The sequence below is a fragment of the Meriones unguiculatus genome, chromosome 9 (assembly GCF_030254825.1).
Source record: "Meriones unguiculatus strain TT.TT164.6M chromosome 9, Bangor_MerUng_6.1, whole genome shotgun sequence".
In the NCBI taxonomy this organism is placed as follows: domain Eukaryota; kingdom Metazoa; phylum Chordata; class Mammalia; order Rodentia; family Muridae; genus Meriones; species Meriones unguiculatus.
In genome coordinates this window covers 66,215,951-66,235,171 of record NC_083357.1, presented here as the reverse complement: position 1 = coordinate 66,235,171, position 19,221 = coordinate 66,215,951, and the positions used below count along the sequence as shown (strand labels likewise).

At 49.3% G+C, this 19,221-nt stretch overlaps 1 protein-coding gene across 1 annotated transcript; it reads right to left on the bottom strand.

Moving 5' to 3' along the window:
* Positions 1 to 282: 282 nt before the first annotated feature.
* Positions 283 to 4,066, bottom strand: Nkx3-1 (NK3 homeobox 1). Its single transcript, XM_021647857.2, has 2 exons — positions 3,763 to 4,066; positions 283 to 2,927 (listed from the first exon to the last, which is right to left on the bottom strand). Exons 1-2 carry the CDS (start codon positions 4,064 to 4,066, stop codon positions 2,524 to 2,526), a joined length of 708 nt encoding a protein of 235 aa, XP_021503532.1. The 3' UTR covers positions 283 to 2,523.
* Positions 4,067 to 19,221: the final 15,155 nt, after the last annotated feature.

Sequence of the window (19,221 nt, the reverse complement as noted above, 5' to 3'; positions counted from 1 at the left end):
AAACGCCTTTTACCTCCCCTTGATTTACCAGGATTGGAGGAGACTTGGCACAGCTAAAGAAACCCTCTTGGCTACTTGCTTTAACTGCTGCTTTAATTGATTTGGTGGCCCGTGGGCTTGTCAGGTCAGCCACGGGTGCTGTGAGAACGTGGCCACCTTTGGGAAAAACGCAAGCTGAAAAAAGTAACCAGTTCTTAAGAATCTGAAAAGCACACGCAGGTGTCTAATAAAGACATAGAGGCTTTATTTTAAAAACACTCATTGGTCGAAAAAAAATCCCCCATGAAATACATAGAAAAATAAAGTTTGATTAGGGTGGTCTACCAAACTTCAAGCCACAGAACTTTACTGTTACAGGGCAGAGTGGACTTTGCTAACTAATGACTTACAACGCAGGGTAGACTCAGGTGATATGGCTGAAAGCACCTTCCCATTCACGTGTTGGGAGTCAACAGCTTCTGTTTCCCCAGTTGAGGTGTGGGTGAATGACTAGTTCCAGTGGGGAGAAGGCAAAATGGAGCTGGACCCCCCAAAATAATTCTAAACACAAGCCTCTCCTGACTATACCCATGCTGAAAAGGATTCCATTTGGAGTACCGGTGACTTTAAAAGCTGGATAAAGAGAAGTGAATTGGACTCCTCTGCCTTTTGTGTGGTCTAACGCTGCCACAGCAATCAGCCACAAGGCGCACCGAACAATACTTCACATGGGGGGCCCCGGTGCTGTAAAAGAACAGGGTGCATGCAGCCAACTTTCTATCAACTTCCTTTGGCAATTTTGCCCCCAACAGTAAATTGGCCCATTTAAAAGGAGGAAATTAAAAGATTTCTCAAGGCACAGAACTGAGTGGTGGGATAAAGGGATTTCCTGGCCCCACAAAGTCTCATTTGTAATAGTCATGTTCCCACCTCTCACATCTCCCGTTTGGCAGGTTACCTGACATAACAGGGTGGAAATAAAAGGGCACTTTCACTCTTACTGTTTTAGGTAAGTCACCGCGCACAGTTCTCCAAAGCATTTACACATTTGTCTGTGGATAGAAGCCGCCATGATGCTGCATTTTGGATACACTTTCCCTACCCTCATAGCATATTCCTGCAAAGCTATTAGCCCCCTGCTTGCTGGTTGGCCTGGCTGACGGCCCTGCCCTGCCCAGGTCCCCTCCATCTCTCCTAGACGCCTCAGCAGCGGCAGCCCTTTCTTTTGTCCTGTTCTTCCTTCTTCGAGAAAACCAGACCCTCCCAACCTCCTCTGCCTGTGGGGATCCCCAGCACCCCAACATCTGTCAGCCTTTGAACTGTAACACACACAGCCAGCAGAAAGTCCTGTGAGGGAAGCTGTGATCGTCAGCTCTCTTTCCATGGGGCTTGGGATTGAATGCTGGGTATTTTTGAAGGGAAGAAACAGGAGTTGCTGGTTAAAAAAAAAAAAAAAAAGTATGTTGTTTGGTCAAATCATGATCTGTCTGCAACTAGTTAGTTGTTTTACAACTTGGGGGGAGGGGAGCAACACATCTTAGGCTAAATAAGACACACATGCATAGATTTTAAAAGCCTGAGCTGAGTTCTGTAGGGGAAAAAAACAACATAAAAATAAAAGGGAAGGAAGATCCTTTGTTCAAAAATGATGACACCTCTTAATTCACTTCATAAGAATCGTGAATTCAGACCCGAAAGCTGTCCTGACCCCAGGAAGGCAGGAAGGGTGTAGGCAGAGGCCTTATTGCGCTGGTATAAAAGTCAGGGTGAAGGCACTCACCTGGACAGGGAAACCCCACGCCCCCAGGGCCTTGTCTTGGACAGGAAGAGACTGTTTTGAAGCCTACCCCTGCAGGCAAACTGTTGACACAGCTTGTCTTAAGCCCCTCAGCGTGTGCATCCTGCCCCACTCAGGCTGCCCGGCTAAGAGGCTGAGAATGCCGCCTTCCACCTCCTTGGTGTCCAGGGCCAACCTGCCTCTCCATCACTAAGGGTTTTTGTTGTTATTGTTTGTTTTGTTTTCCTTCTTCTTCAAATCTTCCACTTACCCTCACTTTTACACGGGCAGAGAGAAACCCTGGCTATAGTCCAAGGCCAACAAAAGACTTTTTAACCCAAAAGACGTTTTAATTCAAGAGGACACCTTCATCTAAGGGGTCATCCCTCCCTTTGTTTGGCCCTTTCATAGTTACGAAAGAGGATGGAGTTTCAGCAACAGGATTCTTAGGAATGACGTAGCCATTCCATCGATAGCCACCCTAAGCTCTGGAAACAGACTTGAACTTGCCTGGCTCTCTCTAAACCGGGAGCCGACAGCAGTGACCTACAGAACACATGGAACTGTGACTAGAGACTAAAATAGCTGCCCCAGATCTCTCGCTGGAACCATCAGAGAAGAACTGGAGTATTCCCTGGGAACCCCTAACAGTTTGGGTGTGCACACTCCTTGCTCCCGACTCCTTGACCTCAGCCACTCTGGCTTTTTCCCAGAACCCCCCGGGGGAAGGCAGTTTCTGATCTACACAGTTGTCATCTGAGCTGCTGTTACCAGAAAGTTGGACACCAGCTGCCCAGACAGTAAAGGTAGGGGTAGTAGGGGTAGCTGGTATACATGGAAACCAGTGAGGTGCTGGACAGGCTGCCTTCTTTCAGGACGGGCAAGGAGACTCCCAGGTCTTCCGACAGCTGCTTCCGCTTAGTCTTATAGCGTCTGTTCTGGAACCATATTTTCACTTGGGTTTCGGTGAGTTTGAGGTTCTTGGCCAGGTGAGCCCTTTCAGGGGCAGACAAGTACTTCTGATGGCTGAACTTCCTCTCCAACTCAATGACCTGAGTGTGAGAGAAGGCAGCTCGGGAACGCTTCTGCGGCTGCTTGGTGACCTGGGGGACGCTTGACAAGTCTCCTGGAGTGTGCTCACAGTCCAACACATAAGTCTCAAAATGTCCATCTGGAGAAGAGCAGAGGAGAGAAGAAAAAAAGTTACACGTTAGCCTGGAATTCAAGCCACCTTTCTGATTTTTTCTGCCAAGCTCACTGTCCTGTTGGATCATTTAACTGTTTTTTTTTTTTTTTTTTTTTTTCTCCACACGAGCAAGGAACTACCCGGAGGAAGTAGGTAGCAAAACTATATACTCCGTTTTTCTAATGACCAGTGGGAATTAAGTTTAGGTCTTTGCGTTTTACAGTTGGAACTTTCTGCCTTGTTGTTTTATGTCGGTGAAACCCGGATCCCGGATGTATGTAGAAGAGAGAGGAGAACAGGGAAGACAGGGGCATCATGGGGACATTGAATCGGGTGACTGAGGCTTGTGGGGGATGAGCCAGGTGGTCTGGCTTGGTGACCAATAATACGTCTTCTTTCAGCACTTTTTGTAACTCCTTCTCAGCTACCAGTGATGGGGGGGGGGGTTGAGACGGGTGGCGGGGCCCGGGGGGGGGGCAGCAAGGGGGAACAGAAGCTGACTCGATGCTATTTATAAAGACCTAAAGGAACATCCATTATTTTTATGGTTCGTGGAATGGAGTCGCGAAAGGAGCCCGGGGGTGGGCTTGACTTATGAATATTAATATTCGGAGCCCAGCGGTAACTGGCCGGAGCCGCTGGAAAAGAGTCAAGCAGATGGCAAAATTGTTAGCTGCCCTCAGGGTTGACGTCCAAGGTAATTCAGTGCCCAGGGCGGTGAGGTCCTTCCTGTGGCCGTGGGCCCCCCACATCCGGAGCTCGGGGCCATCAGCCTGTCCTCTCCTGTGCAGCGTGCCCATCCCCAGGTCTGCTCGCTTACCTGACTCGGGCTGAGCCGGCGTCTCTGCGGGGCTGGGCCGGATACTTGGCGGGTCCCCCAGAGCCCCGCGACCTCCTGCTTCCTCGGGTTCTAGCTCGGGGCTCCTCCTAGGGTCCGGCTGGCGCTGGCACTGGCGCTGGCGCTGCGGGCTGCCCGCGTGTCCCCCGCGCCGCTCCGCGCGGTCTCGCAGGATGTCTTGGATGAGGAACGAGGTGAGCCGCTTGGACTGCGTGGGCGGCGCTGCCCAGGGACCGCGGCCACCCGCCTCCCCCCGGGCCGCTCGGGGCTCCGCCGCCCTGAGCATCCCGCCTCCGCTGCGCGCCGCTTTTGCTTGCCGCCGGCCGCGCGCACTTATAGCCGTGGGGAGCGCCGCGCCGCCCGCCCATTGGCCGTGGGGACACGGCTGCGCCCCGATTGGCTGCCGCGGCCTCCAGGTGACCGAGAAGAGGCGAGCCCTGCGCGGAGCAGGCTCCGGAGTCCCTCCTTGCTGAGCCCTTGCCTTTCCTGGTTTCCCTCTCGCCACAGACGCCCAAACCCTGGCTGTAATCGCCCCGCGGAGGACCCGCGAGTAGCTCTTAAGAGAGATCGGTGACAAAGCCACATCTACTGAGGCCAAGGCAGTCCTGGGTCTGGCAGCCAGGTGCTCGCTGGCCCCGCGCTGGAGTCCCAGCTGGACACATCTGGACAGCCAGCAAAAAAATCTAACAGGGGAGGTCAAACTAGTCTGAGAATGTCGCATTTGCTGAGTTGATCGCGCACTGTGACCCCAGGAAAGAATATTCTTAAAAATTAAACACTCAAGCTGGATGTGGGTTACGCATGTCTTTGATCCCAGCGAAGGGAGGTGGAGACAGGAGGAGCGGTGCTGTGAGTTGGAGGCCAGCCTGGTCTCTATAGAGTTCTAAGTCCTCCTGGGTTACATAGTGAGGTCCTGTCTTAAACAAGCAACAAACAAACAAACAGACAACAAAAAACAATAACACACACACAAACAAGCTGAAAAAAGAAGTGAATACACACGCCCAGGCTCCCTCCCTATGTCTAGTTAAGTGTCACTCGTGGTTCAGAACAACGCTATGGACTGGTGAGTAGTACCTATCTGATAAAAGAGAGGAATGCGCTAAAATACTAACATTCGGTGGAAACGAGGAAAACCTACACTGATGTTTTTGGTTGTTGCTGCTTTTTTATTTATTTTTTATTTTTTGCAACTAGTGTCTGTCTGTGGTCTAAGGCACTGGAATCTGCTCAGAATGCTACTTTGTGAGTCTGAGGAGAAAGAAAGGGGAACAGGTTGTCGAGGACACAGCAAATGCTGAAGGAAATGGAGATAAATAACCAGAAAGCCTTCAGAAAAGCTGGCTTTCCTCTGCATTTTACCTAGACTTATTTTCCTTTAAAAATGAAATATACTTTTGAGACAGTTCTAGGTTCATTGAGAATTTGCAAAAATAACATCCCTAATGGCCCTCATGATAGCATCTTTTTATCTTATTTATTTATTTATAGTGAGTGAGTGAGTGTGTGTGTGTGTGTGTGTGTGTGTGTGCTGTGAGTCCCCCTCTCTCCAAGGCCCGCACATAAATGCTGCCCCACCCCACCCCAAGGGTGATACCTTCGGGAGGTACTTTGGACTTTTAAGAGCCAGAGCCCAATGAGAGCCTCTCAGATCTTTGAGGACCTAGGGATTGTAGAGGCTGGGCTTCCCCTCCTTTCCTGGCCCCCTTCTCCCTGACCTGGGAACCTGTTTTCATTCCGGTCACAGGTTGGTTCCACTTGTAAGCGGAGCTGTAGAATCAACTGCATATGTATAAGAGTAGCTACAAGTGAGCCCTATAATATCCATCCAGCCGAAGATAATGCCCGTGTATTTATTCAGCTGGACAGCCGTGCTCAGTGACATGGAGGCAGGCTAAGAGAAGGGAAGGGGAGAACCCAACAGGGTCTATTTCTTTGTACTCCTTTATAGTTCTTAAAAATTACAAACCTGGGGTTCCAGAGATGATGGCTCAGTGGTTAAGAGCACTTCACTGCCAGGCGTGGGGGTGTGCACCTTTAATCCCAGCACTTGGGAGGCAGAGGCAGGCAGCTCTCTGTGAGCTGGAGGCCAGCCTGTCTACAAAGCGAGTCCAGGCTAACCAGGGCTACACAGAGAAACTCTGTCTCAAAAAAACAATCTGAAAAACAAACAAACAAAAAAAAATCAAGAAACAAAAAACAAAACCCTCCAAAAAAAAGAAGAAAAGAGAAAGAAAGAAAGAAAGAAAAGAAAAGAAAAGAAAAGAAAAGAAAAGAAAAGAAAAGAAAAAAGGCACTTGCTGATCTTCCAAAGGACCTAAGTTTAGTTCCCGGGACTCACATCAATTGGTTTCATACCTGTCTGTAATCCAGTTCCTGAGAATCTGAATCTGATACCTATTTCTGGTCCCTGCAGGCACTCAACTGGCATATATGCACACACACCCCACACATCATTTTTAAAAATTATATAGATTAAAAAAAATTAGATAGAGATGGCTCAGTCCTTAAGAGTGCTCACCCCTCTCTCAGAAGACCTAACTTTGATTCCTATCACCTCACAATGGGCACTTTACAGCTGCCTGTAGCTCCATATGTAGCACATATTTACACAAATAAATAAAGAGTAAACATAAATCTTTTTTAAAATATTAATTAAAAACTTAGAGGTGGAGTTGAAGTGAACTCTTATCCTATGCCATGACCTCCCCGGGTTTCAGGTGCCCTCATTATGGGGACCCAGCTCAAAGCAGTGCCTCATCATGCTGTTTTCCTCCCTTCATGCTTTGTCCTTGGGTTCTACGGACAGTTCTCTTCATTCATTAGACATTCGCTCCCTGAAGAGAAACTGGTTCCTCCTATTCTATCATCACTAACACGTAGCTTTGTTTTTGGCATACAACAAGCGATTAATACATGCTCACTATCTGGATATCTGGTGTCTGTGACTATGAGACATCTCACTGGCTGGTAGAATTCTCCATAGTGTTCCCAGGCAAGTGACAGGAAGCTGGGTTGGCCTCGTCTCCTTGTTGTGCTTGTGCAGCTTAAACTGGGCGAGAATGACCAAGGGCAAGCAGGAAGCCACACGAGACTGTGGGGAGCAGACGAGTGGGCACCCACAGATGTCCGTCTATGAATCCCCCAAGTCTGTGAATGTTCTGTGCAGATGGCAAGTGACTGTTACACTTCAGATGGAACTAAAGTTGCTATTGAGCTAGGCATGAAGTGGAAGGATTATCCCGGAGGACGAGACAAAGGAGGTTAGCCAGTCAGTCAGAAAGGAATTCAGGTCATCTGAAGTAAGGGTGAAAGAATGGGTGTGAGAGATTCTACTGGCTGCAGTTGGCTTTGACAATGAAGAAGGCCATTGGTCAAGGAATCTAGTAGCCATTAGAAGCAGAAGTGAAGACATGGCCTGTGGCCTACAGAGATCCAATTGGGACCTAACTTCCAAACTCAGGATTTATGCGGTTTATTAAATTGATATGACCTTTGAGTTCTTTTTTTAATTGAAATACATATTTATTTGCACAGTGCTAGCTTTTCATCCAAACTGCCTTTGCTCCTTGTCTTTCTGCCTTTAGTCATATTAAATCCGTCAATCCACCAAATATTTTAGAATTGATCCCAGACCTTTATAGTGGTTTGCATGGGTAGAAAGGGAGAGGCAGGGCATGAGTCCAGCAGGCTGGTGAAGAGATTCTGGGCAGCTCGAATGTGGGTGGCTTGGCTCTGGAGGGGCCTTGATCCTCTCTCCCATTACCTCTGCCTCGCTAAAAACCATTAGATTACCTGCCAAAAGCTAGCCACGAAGGCCTATTCCATATTTGGCCACTTCCTCCTCCTGAGGCTGACCAAAATATTAAAGTCCAGCAATCAAAAGTCCCCTTTGGAGCATCTAATGAACACGGCCAATTAAAATTAAACACCTCATCATAACATGGGGCTTCCCACTTTACCTTTATAAACTGCCATTTGCCTATGCGCCGCGTCTGTCTCCTCTCTACCCAGAGGCAACCTTTTGTCCTCCAGGGCAAATACCTATTTCCTCTCTCTCTTGCTTCCTTTCTCTTCTCCCTCATCCTCCAGCTCCTATCCCTTATCCCTACCTTCTGTCCCTTTGGGACAAGTAAACCTTCTTTGTGCTGAGAACTTGGTCTTGGGAGTTCCGAGCCAAAATCAAGGCTGTACCACTCCTTACAGCCAGAAGCGTTGGGCAGCCGCTGGCTGTGACCCTGGTTGTGTGGTGCCTGAATCTGTGTTGACTTGGAGCAGGGAGCATATTGGCTTAGTTTGTGAGAGTTAAAGTGTTTGGGATCATAGTTTCCGGTTGATGAGGAATGCGCCACTTCCGAGAGGCGCCATTCCTCCTCTGCCGAGCCCTAAGATGTTAAACTATCATAAAACACAGGATGAAGACTCTTCTTAAAGTTTGATGAATATGGCCTAGCAACACGGCTCAGTAGGGAGAGAAGGGATCCTGGGAGAGAGGAGTAACTCATGAGGAGCACTCCCAGCCGATCCAGATCAAAGCAGGAGCAAGGCTGCCATGCAGTTGCCTGAGAAATGCCCCAGCCATTTCTTCCATGCACTTTGACGTTTCTTTCCCTCCTCCCTCTCCCTTCTTCACATTTTCCACAATGCTACCCTTCTCCTCCTTCTTCTTCTTTTGTATCCCTACTTCAACCTTTGCTCCTGTCCCCAGTCCTCTCTCAGAGAGAATGTGCTGTGTTTTTTCTCTCAGAAGAAACCTTACCTTCCAAAACATAAAACCAAACTCCTGGCACAGTGCCAGGCCCCCTGACTTTCACATCCTGGGGTCCGGCGGAGAACGCTTTCCCTGGTTTCCTAGCTCGGCCATACTGGTATTGAGACTTGTCCCTTTGTTATTTGGAGTGCTAACCTGGAATACTACATTTTGGGGTCTGTTACTACTAAAAATGTGCTTGTGTGTATCTGTTACGTCAGTAGGCTTGTGGTTCTACAGCTTCAAAGCCCAGGCTCCCAAGATTAAGGGGCTGCACCTTCGAGGACTTCTCGCCTAGTCACAATAGAAACCTAAGAAGAGAAAGAGGAAGGGAAGGGGAGGAGTTACAGGCCAAGCTTATCCAATCGGGAACCTACTTCCCCATTAACAGTGTTAGCCCATCCCTGAGGACTTCTAGAACCTTTACGGCCTTCTGAGATTCTCACCTCCTTATATTGTTACCAGGGCAATGACTGCATTTCACCATTAGGATCTGAAGGGACATGTAAACCTTAGTACCCTGGGAGGACAGAGATAAGACCCCTGTGCAACAGTCTGTCCCAGAGTCCAGGGCCTTTTCCTGCTGCAGATTTCTCCTCAGCAGGCTTAGGTGGGCATTACAGGTTTGCATTTTGTCCCAAGCAATACCCTGGTGCTTTTGTAGGAGATCCCTACCCACCTCTAAGGGGTGGGGGCTGAGGACACTGAGCGCTCTGCAGGGGGTTTCACAGTAAGGAGCGGGAAGGTGAGATCCCTGAGCAGCTCAGTGAGGGAGCGGAGGATGTGATCGGGGTGATGGTGCCTATAGTGCCCTCATGTCATGAGCCCCTGCATGCCTGAACCTCTCACCCCGACAGTGGCCCCAGGGCTCCTCTCTCTCTATCCCAAGACACTGTGAACCTCCAAGTGTCTGGGACTGTGCCTGTACCACCAGCTTTCCCTCGAAGGCCTCTCTGCATGGCCCAGGGGATCGGGCTTTGGAGAACTTCGGTGGGCAGATGACAGCTCAAACGCTCTGACGCCCCTCATCTTGTTCACGTTTAGCACCCAAGAAAAGCCATGGAGAAGATTCATTAAGCCATAGGAGCTCAAGACTATTTTGCTAAGTGTGCCCTGGTCACCAGCTCCCCCCCCCCCCACTTTCCCCTGCCGCAGCTGCTAGGCCGTGTCTGCAGAAGTGTCCCCTTCCTCTGACTGGGTGGCCGACACGATCTGTTCAACAGCTTAGCAGAGGCCCTCACCCGGGAGACATTGGGGATGTTTGTCTAGGGGCGGGGCCTCTGACCTTCCCCCTGCGCTGGCTACCCCTGGCAACCGGATGCCGTCCCCCTGTCACTCTTTGTTGCTCTCAGAGTCTCCCACGACACTGAGGAGGTTTTGTGAGAACTTGGTGGTTGCCCTAGAATGCAGAGGGCAGGTGGCCATGTGAGAAGGTGGCAGAGCTGTTGCTTAGACGTGGGGCGATGACACTGCATTGCTCTGTGGAGAGTTCCGCCTGCTTTGAACTAGACAGGTCCTAGGGAATCGGGGGGGGGGGCTGTCCCCAAAGAAAACTACTCCCTTTTAGGACTGCACCCATCCAACAGATATTTTCCAAAACCCCATTATGGGTGGCGCAGCCTTGGCCCACAAGGCAGGTGTGGAAATTGCTAGCCATGTGTTGGTATTGTGCCTGAGTCGTGGCCTGGCATTCCCGGTGACAACAGTGGGACAGGCTGAGCCCGCTCGTGTTTGGACAGCTTGGAAGGGAAGCGGCCACCCAGCGCTGGGGTTGGAGGGAAGGGCAGACCCTCCAGACCACCCTGCAGCAGTGCCCAGGGCCTGTGCAGCCTTAGAAGAGAGGACACCTTGCCTTCTGATCATGTGTTTACCCAAGCCCCCTCCCCCACGGGAAGCTGGAGAGAGGAGGGAGTCAGAGCAGAAGTCGAAAGGCAGGGTGTAAACAGGAAGTGTGCCAGAGTCCTGCTTACTTACACACAGCGAGGCTTAGACATCCTCTTGGAAGCAGGGAAACTGAGGTTCTCAGAGACTTGCCTGAAACCACACAGTAGTGACTAAGTCAGAACTTTGGCTGTCACTGCACAGGCTGGTTTTGTGTCTGTCTTCTAAAACATTGTTTTTAGTTTTCTAAAAACTACGCAGCGCTCTCCCCCCCACCCCCCGTTTGTTTGGTTCTTGTTTGGAGGCAGGATCTCATAAGATGTAGGTTGTCTTTGCTCTGAGGCTGATGTTGAAAGGATCCTCTTGCCTCCACCTCCAGAGCGCTGGGATTACAGGCCAGAGCCATCAAACCTGCCTCAGATGCTTTCTAAAGGGGGCGGGGGAGGTGGCAGGCAGGACAGAAGAGGTGAAGATCATTTCATTTTTTTTTTACTTTTTTGAGGGGGCATACGTAAAATTTTGGGCTGGAGAGATGGCACCAGTGGTGAAGAATCCTTGCCATTCTTCCCAGCATCCATGGGCAGATCCTAACTGCCTGAAACTCCATCTCCAGGGGATCCAACCTCAGAGGACACACACACACACACACACACACACACACACACAGCAGACACTCACAGACATACACAAAGAAGTAAAATGTTGCAGGATGAGGGTGGAGAGAGAGAGAGAGAGGGAGAGAGAGAGAGCGCGCTACATACCATGGCTTGTGTGTGGAGAACAGTGACAACTTTGAGAACCCCAGACTGAGTTCGGATCGTCACGTGTGTAAAGCAAGCAGCCTCTGTGCTGCATTGCTGCCTTTTGGGTGTGATTTTAAATGGTCCCCTATGTGTGGGAAGGCTGTGTCCAGTGTGGCAGTGGCAGGGAGAGGGGGTGGTTTGTTGAGGGGGGAGGGTTCCTGGGACATACTACATACTCTCAAAACAGTGACTGTTGGTCTCACGGAAGTTGCTTCCAAGAGGGAGGTTATGAAAAAGCAAAGGACACCCCCACCCCAGGTTCCTGCCTCACCTGCTCCTACCTTGTGGCGATCAACCTCATGATGCAGATGGGGTGGGGGAAAGAAGAGGGCCTTGCCAGGGCAAAGGGGGTTACCTGATCTTGGATTTTTTAACTTAAAAAAATGTGAGCTTAATAAAGCTTCTTTTTTACACCATTCAGTCTCAGGCATTTTGTTATAGTAACAGAGAAGAGTCGCCTCCTTCTGGTAGAAGAGCTAAACCAAACTCAATAGACTCAATGAAAGCCATTCTCCAAGCCACCCAAAACTCAGGGAAAGTTAGGTACCTCTGAGTCCACAGCAGTTCACCAGGAAGGACTTGATAGGAAGATTAGGCTCTCCCTTGACGTGTTTTTTGAGACGGAGTAGGAGCATAGAACCAAGTTGTGGTGACATGTGCCTTTAATCCTAGCAGTCAGGAGGCAGAGGTGTGCTGATCTCTGAGCTGGAGGCCGGCCTGCTCCATACAGTGAGCTCTGTTCTGAGTCTTTTGCAACATAGTATTATTTTTTTGGGGGTGTGTGTGGTGGCACCAGCCTGCCATCTCAGCATTCAAGAGGCTAAGGCAGGAGATTGGTGAATTCAAGAGCAGCATGGACCATTGTCTCAAAACAAGGAAACCCACAACAGACACAAACAAGAATCAAAACCAGTGACATCTTAGAACGAACGTATGCTCTCTGCCCTGCACAGAAGACCTGCAAACAAGATTAGTGGGTTTATGGTCTGGTCTGACACATTTCTTAGGGTGAGTTTACGTAAATCCTTCAGCTTCCTTAATTTCATCAGCTTCGAAGATACTTTTCCTCACCTGGCAATTAAGCCTGACTGTTCCTGGAGGGCACTCAGCTCTGCTCCGCACCCAGTTTTCCTAGGGACTGTTGTGCTTATGGGGTACTATGTCTGCCGGCCACACTCAGCCATCAGGAAATGGGTAGGCTTCACCTGACGGAGAAGAAACAAGGAACACTGCTCTCACAGCAAAACCTGGAGGGTTTGGTTCAAAGAATGTGGGGCTGTCTCTCGTCCTTAGGAGGAAAATGGAGGCAATGGCGTCCCCTGGTGGTCATTTGAAGTTCTGCATGCAGTGTCAATTTCCTCAATTCCAAAGGATGTTGACCTTGTTTGTGACTTCCACACAGGATTTTGAGACTGATTCCCAACACAGGTGTACCTAAACATCCATCCATCCATCCATCCATCCATCCATCCATCCATCCATCCATCCATCCATCCATCCATCCATCTATCTGACATCTGAAAGTCAGGTAATTCCTTATTTATTGGACTTTCCCCTGTGAGGCTGTGATGAAACGCCATGTTGAGTCAGAGAGCAGGCACCAGATGTGAATCCTTGGTAAAATGGCTGCATATATGTTTGGACATTATCCTAAAAGTCAGGGCTAGCATTCTTCAATGAACGTGGAAAGCCTCAGGGTTTAACAGGAAGCAGAAGCCTCAACTTGGGCATCTCTGTGTCCTTTCAGGATGCATTTTTTAATCACCTCGAGCTTGAGTCTGCTGATTTGGGAGGTTATTTCTCGCATCCTAAGCCCCTGGTTTCCGTGAAGTTTGTGCTCTGTCTTCCCCTCCACACTCTTTTATGTAACTATTCTGGCCTTTTCCTCCACTCATCCAAATTCTACTCTGCCTCCCAAGGGGCCTTCTCAAGCACCTCTTGTCCTCTTACCTGTTGCTTTTCTAGTCACGTGTTTATGTTCTTTGTTAGTTAAGAGGCCTGCTGTCACTGTAAAACAGACAGGCTAGCCGTGGCTTTAAAAAGAAGAAGGTTATGTCTCCTCTCAGGTACCAGTTGAGGGGTAGGCGGATAAAGCTTGATAGGATTTCAGTTTTCATCCATTTATTTGTGGTGTTTTGGTATTGGGCTTCACCGATCTTTTTCAGCATTTGGGATCGATGCTGCCGCTCCCACCATTTCATCACTCCTCCAGCCAGCCTCAGGAAGTTGACAGAAGGTCCCTTTCACTGAAGACTAGCCTCCTGGAAGGTGCCACTCATTATTTCTGCATACATCTCTTCAGGCAGAACTTGGTGGCTTGACCACTGCCAACTGCAAGGGAGGCTGGCGAAACACCCTCCCCAGCCCAGAGCAGATGTGCCGGACGACAACTTGGGGTTCAGCTACTGAGGAAGGAAGGAGAGGGAGAGTGGGTGATGGCAGAACCCCTCTGTCACCTGTGCTCCCGCTGAAAGCACCTGTTTAGGAACTAGTCTCAGCAGCGAAGTGAGGGAAGTGTTCGCTAGGGTTCCGTGTATCCGTCCCCGTGCCCCTTGCAATGTTTACAGCGTCTTTTCTCTCCATCAGCCTCCACATCTTGAGAACAGGGCCCTGTTTTATGCACTCAGGCCTTTCTCATTGTTCTGTCCCCTTTCTTGGTGCAGGGGAGAAAGTGTGTTGAGCTCAGCAGTGGGTCCTTTGTGGATATCTGTGAGGGTGTTCATGTGAGTGTGTGCTCTTACATGTGTGGTTAGGGGTGCATGTGGGTGGAGGCTAGAGTTCAATGTCGAGTGTCTTAATCACTCTCCTCTTTCTTTCTTCCTTCCTTTCTTCCTTCCTTCCTTCCTTCCTTCCTTCCTTCCTTCCTTCCTTTCTTTCTTTCTTTCTTTCTTTCTTCCTAGCAGGGTCTCTCACTGAAGCTGGTGCACATCCATTCACCTCTGCTGGCTGGGCAATGAGCTCCAGGGGCCTGCCTGTCCCCTTCTCTGCTCCCAGCACTCGGGCTACAGATTTATGCCACCACACTGGCTTCTTGTGTAGTTGCTGGGGACCTGAGCTCAGGCTCTCCTGCTGGCGAGGCAGACACTTTGCCAAAGGAAACATCTTGCCAGCCTTTGGGGTTAATTTTGAATGAGACTAGTCTTAGCCCCCTCCCTTGCGATGCTCAGTGAAATATCCCTTGATTCTCAAGATCTGAACTTAGCTTGACCTACAGGAGAGCAGCCAGAGGGACAAAATGAGAGACTTTCTTCCATGGCTGTGGCCCCTGGATGACACAGATTCTTAGGGCTCCTGGTATTGGGGCTCAGACAACCTCCACCAGGGGTCAGATGGCCATCACAACAAGAAAGGGAGTTCTTCTGCAGGATTCTGGCTATGCAAGTCAAAGCCTGAAAACTTTGTGGTGGTGTGTGTGTGGGGGTGGGGGGAGATGTGCAAGAAAGCCAAACAGCAACAATTTGCTCAGCTCCTGCACAGGCTGAGGGAGGAAATACACTGCCCAGACCCTCTTTGTTTAGAAATGACAGACAGGAAAGGTAAGTGCTTTGTGACACTGTCCTCAGGGCTCTGAGAGCAGCCTGGACAGCGAGACAGGCTCCCCTAGGGACCGTGGAGATGAGGCCTGTGTGTGTGTGTGGGCAGGTGGAAGACGACAGGGAAGGACAACAGACAGAAGCCATAATGAAAAGTTTGGCTCACTAAAGGCCTTACTTAGGATTCCATTTCCTGGGGCACAGGTTTCAGGCAATTAGGCTGGGCTGGTGACAGAAGGAGGCAGAAATCATCTAGGCATGGTGGGGAGGAGGCAGGCTGGAGTGAGGTCAGCCTCAAATGCCCGCCCCCTGAGACAGCACTCAGGTTCCTGTGCACTTTTGGGCAGCTCTTGTCTCCCTTACCCTGGAATCTGGACATTGTCACTGAGATCCAGCCTTCCTTTCCCTTGGGTTGTGGCTGGCAGTTTGAGAGTGGCTAGAAGTACCTAAACAGAATGTGGAGGGAGGCTGAGAGCCCCCCATGAAGCTTTCTCCCTGTGAGGTATGTGAGGAGGAGGTATGGCTAAGGAGGAGAAAGAACTTGGGAAGAGGGGGGCTGAAAATTCCCACTCAAGAGCCAGCCACTGAATGCAGGATCTTCACCTCTGAAGGTTCGGCATACATAGAAATGTATACAAAGGTGGAAAGAGAATGAAACAAACTCACAGTTATCCCTGGACACCTAGTGAGTGCGAGGCCAGCTTAGGAATACATGGAACCTGTTTTCTTTCGAGTGTCTTGAGGAGTGTTTTTGCTGTTGTTAGCACTCACTAGGTGTCCAGGGATAACTATGAGTTTTGACCCACCTACATGTGATGACATCACATGCAGGCTTGAGCCACCATGCTTTCCTCAAGTGGTGCTGGGGGCTGAACCCGGATTACTGCATGTTAGGTGAGTACTCAGTCAACGGAGCCACACCCCAGGCCCTTAACATGATATAATCTTTTGATATATTTTTTTTCCTGAGTCTTCATATTTTTGGAACTGGATACTGGGGTTTGACCATCCAGAACCCATCTTCCACTGAGCTCCCCACCTAGACCTTATGTATCCCTTTTGATGCTTTCAAAATCTATCTTCTGTAGTTCTTACTTGTAGTACAAAGGAAACAAAGTCAGTTGATAGTTACCGGGTGGGCTGAGGTGGGGTGATAGGAAACTTTGGGAGTAGCCACTGGGAGTTATCTAGGACCGAGAACAGAGCAGAGCCACAGTTACCACTAGATCCTGTGTGACTGTCCCCTCTGGGGCCCTTGCAGATAACTTCTGTTGGATGGGAGTAGTAATCCCTCGGGGTGGATGCGAAATTGTTTTCTGGGTACCGCTCTTTAGATGCCCGAATCCAAGTCTTTTGTTAAAACAACAGTGTTTTCACAGACACCCCTCCGTATACACCTACCACCCCGTATCTGCTAGGCGTCTCTAGGTGCCTGAGGGGATTCACTGCAGTACTTAGGTATCAATTCATAGGAAGGGACTCAGTCCAGTATTTAAGGGAAGGCAACTTTTGCTTTTTGGAAGTGCCAGGAGTTTTTGCAAGTATTAAAAAAAAAAAGTATATCTAAAGTCAGTTAAATGTATGGATAGCGAGGCCAGCTTACCTGTGTCGGATGGAGAAGGCGAATCCTGAGTGAAATGACAAAGTAGATACAAGAATAGAACAGTGGGTTTTCACCACACCAATAGAAGGCCAGCCCTGGGGATGTTCTCAGTGGTTGAGCACTTGCCTGGCATGTGTGAGGCTCTGGATCCAATCCCAAACACACACACACACACACACACATGCACAAATATGCACTCCTCACAAATGAATAGAACTCCTTCAACACATAGATCATTGCCCAGCAAGTCACAGCAGCAAGAAGAGACAAGTCTCAGCTATAGAGCTATGCCCTTGAGAAGCAGTGTAACCTCCCCAGCTCTAAATGACCGGCACCTCCAGTGCAGTTCACACATGCATTAAAGTACACACACCTAGTGCGGTCTGATGCAGCAAGCCAACTAACCCAAGCTACGCCCCACAGCCTGGATGAATCCCCACGCAGCTCATGGGATAAAAGAGGCCAGTTACAAAGGAATCCATGCAGAATGATCCTCCCCGCCAATACCCTTCAAAACCAGACGCAATCACACCACAGCTGAAGGAAGTGTCCACATGACCAGATCCATAACGAAAAAACATGGAAATCTACATCTCAGCAGCTTGGACCTCCTCTGGAGGTGGGGACAGGGCTGCAGGGGAACTGGTACCCTGTGCTTGACTGTGAGTTGCTGACAAATCTGTTCACTTTACAAGTGTCCCTTAAACAGTCTAGATGTTTTGTGTAGCGTTCTGGACATAGCATCTACCTATGTCCTAGTTTTAAAAATTAGGGGGCAGGTGAACCAACAGAGAGCCAGCCACCCACAGTTAGAATAATGGCCTCGGAGTTCTACAGGTGGAGAGACGAAGCACAGAGAGTTTAGACGGCTGACGCCAGGTTACACACAGAGCTTGCTCCTAATTAAACTAGGACCAGAGTAATTGATAGAACTAGCTAGCTAGTTCTCACCCTTCTGCAGGGGATGGCCAAGGGGGCACCCATTTTGAACCCTTCTCTTCCAGCAATTCAGTCATTGTGCTGATTCATATAAGGAACACATATGAATGCTGGGAATTTGAGGTACTTTCCAAATGGAAATTTTAAAGGATTTAAAGAAACTGTCCAGATGAGAATGATGATGATGGTGGTGGCGGTGATGATTAGGATGATAACGTTTCAAAAGTAAATGCCTCAACTCTCCCACAACTCCCGTCTAGACTCTGTTTGGTACAGGGCCTGGGAACCAGTGGGTTTAAGGAGGGGGATGGGCAGGGAGATGAAGGATCAGGAGCCAGGAAGTCTGCAAATGTATTGACTTACCCACCTGGCCTAGGTGAAGCCCCTGGCCCTGGGACAGTCAGGACAGGAACCTTTGCTATCTCCCTGAGAGCTTTTTTGTTTTGTTTAGAGGTCAATTACTTCCCATTTGGGGGACTTGTGAACATTAAGAGGTGACTGGAGTGATGGCTCTGAAGGATGCAGATAAGACGAGGATTGCTTACAGAGTGGTCCCCTCCCCCGTAAAAACCCAGCGAGGATAAGCAGTTGCCAGGGAGGGACTCACAAAGCGGGCAGCTTTTAGTAGTGGGCAGATTACTGGGAAGACTGACAGCTGGGGGTTGGGAACTTCCCAAGGCTGGGGTGTGTGTGTAGGGGGGGAGGGCACTTTTCAAAGCCATTTTGGGCCCAGTGAGGAGAAGGAGGAGAGTGTTTGCCTTGTCCACCTTTCCTTGAGGAAGAAATCCTTGGTGTACCAAGAAACCCAGACTTGCTTACTGTCTTCAGAAAACTCCGTTTTTATGTTTTTATGTTTGAGGCTAGCCAACGAGGGGTGTCACGGTGATCTGCTGGGTGTGACAAAAGATGACGGTCCATAAGGTTGACACGGGGCTGTCACATTACTGTGTGCCCTGTGCCTTCCTCAAGCTTGGTTATGGCATCATCTCTGGTCCATTTTGAAAGAGAGGGGAGGCCGATGGAATATCAGTGGATTGCCTGTAACTCCCAAACTCCCAAATGCATGCTTTGATTTGCAGCTCAAACCACTGGGGCAGGACATTTGAACCTCTCCACAGCAAAGACCAAAAGTTACCTGCCTCCTGTCCATAGCCTCCCCTTAAGTACACCATCCCCTCCTCCCTGGCTGGCTGGATTTTCTTTCTGGAGCTTATGTCTGCCCTATCTGACACACAGTATACACTCACTATCTTCTATTTTTAGATACCTTTCTTGCATTGCCCTTCCCCAGCCAAATCTCATTTGCTCTTGTGCTCCCTACCAGGAAGGTGTAGCCACGATGGCAGCCCGCCCCATGACAGAACCTGCTTGCGGCTTTCACTCAGAGAGCCCCCATGCTCTTGACTTTCTTCCACAGCCTCCCCTTAGTGAGAGGGCCTGCAAGTCTAACTTGCCTTAATCCAGGAGCCAGGACCTATCCCTAACACAGCACACTGTTGCTTCTATGGCTTTTCCAGGCCAGAATGACATGAAAGGGCAAGGGAATAACATGTATTAATTTCATACTCTGTTCCAAACACCTAGAACATGATATCATATATATATATGTGCATGTGTGGTGGGACCTATTCAAGGGAGTTTTGTTTGTTTTTAAATGAATACACATTTTGGAACTTCTTTAAAAAAATCTGAGAGGCTTCTTTGCCAACCCTGGATTGAAAGGCGTCTGTCCTGATCAAAGATCAGTATCCAAGCATTTCCTCCTTTGATAAGCAAACCCCTCACAGCAAAAGAATTAGGAGTCGCCCTTTGAGGAATCTCACAGGATAGAGATTTTAGCTGGAGTCTCTTTCGATTAGGTGAGAGGAAATCTCTTACTGAGATTTTCAAATTTGAAATACGTGTTCTGCTTTTATTTGGACAGGGCCTTAT

Excerpts from the sequence above, each read along its gene's own strand:
- Nkx3-1 (XM_021647857.2), bottom strand. The coding sequence starts at position 4,066 with ATGCTCAGGGCGGCGGAGCCCCGAGCGGCCCGGGGGGAGGCGGGTGGC. Across the intron at positions 2,928-3,762 it reads GCCGGCTCAGCCCGAGTCAG|ATGGACATTTTGAGACTTAT; the intron begins GTAAGCGAGCAG and ends GCTCTTCTCCAG.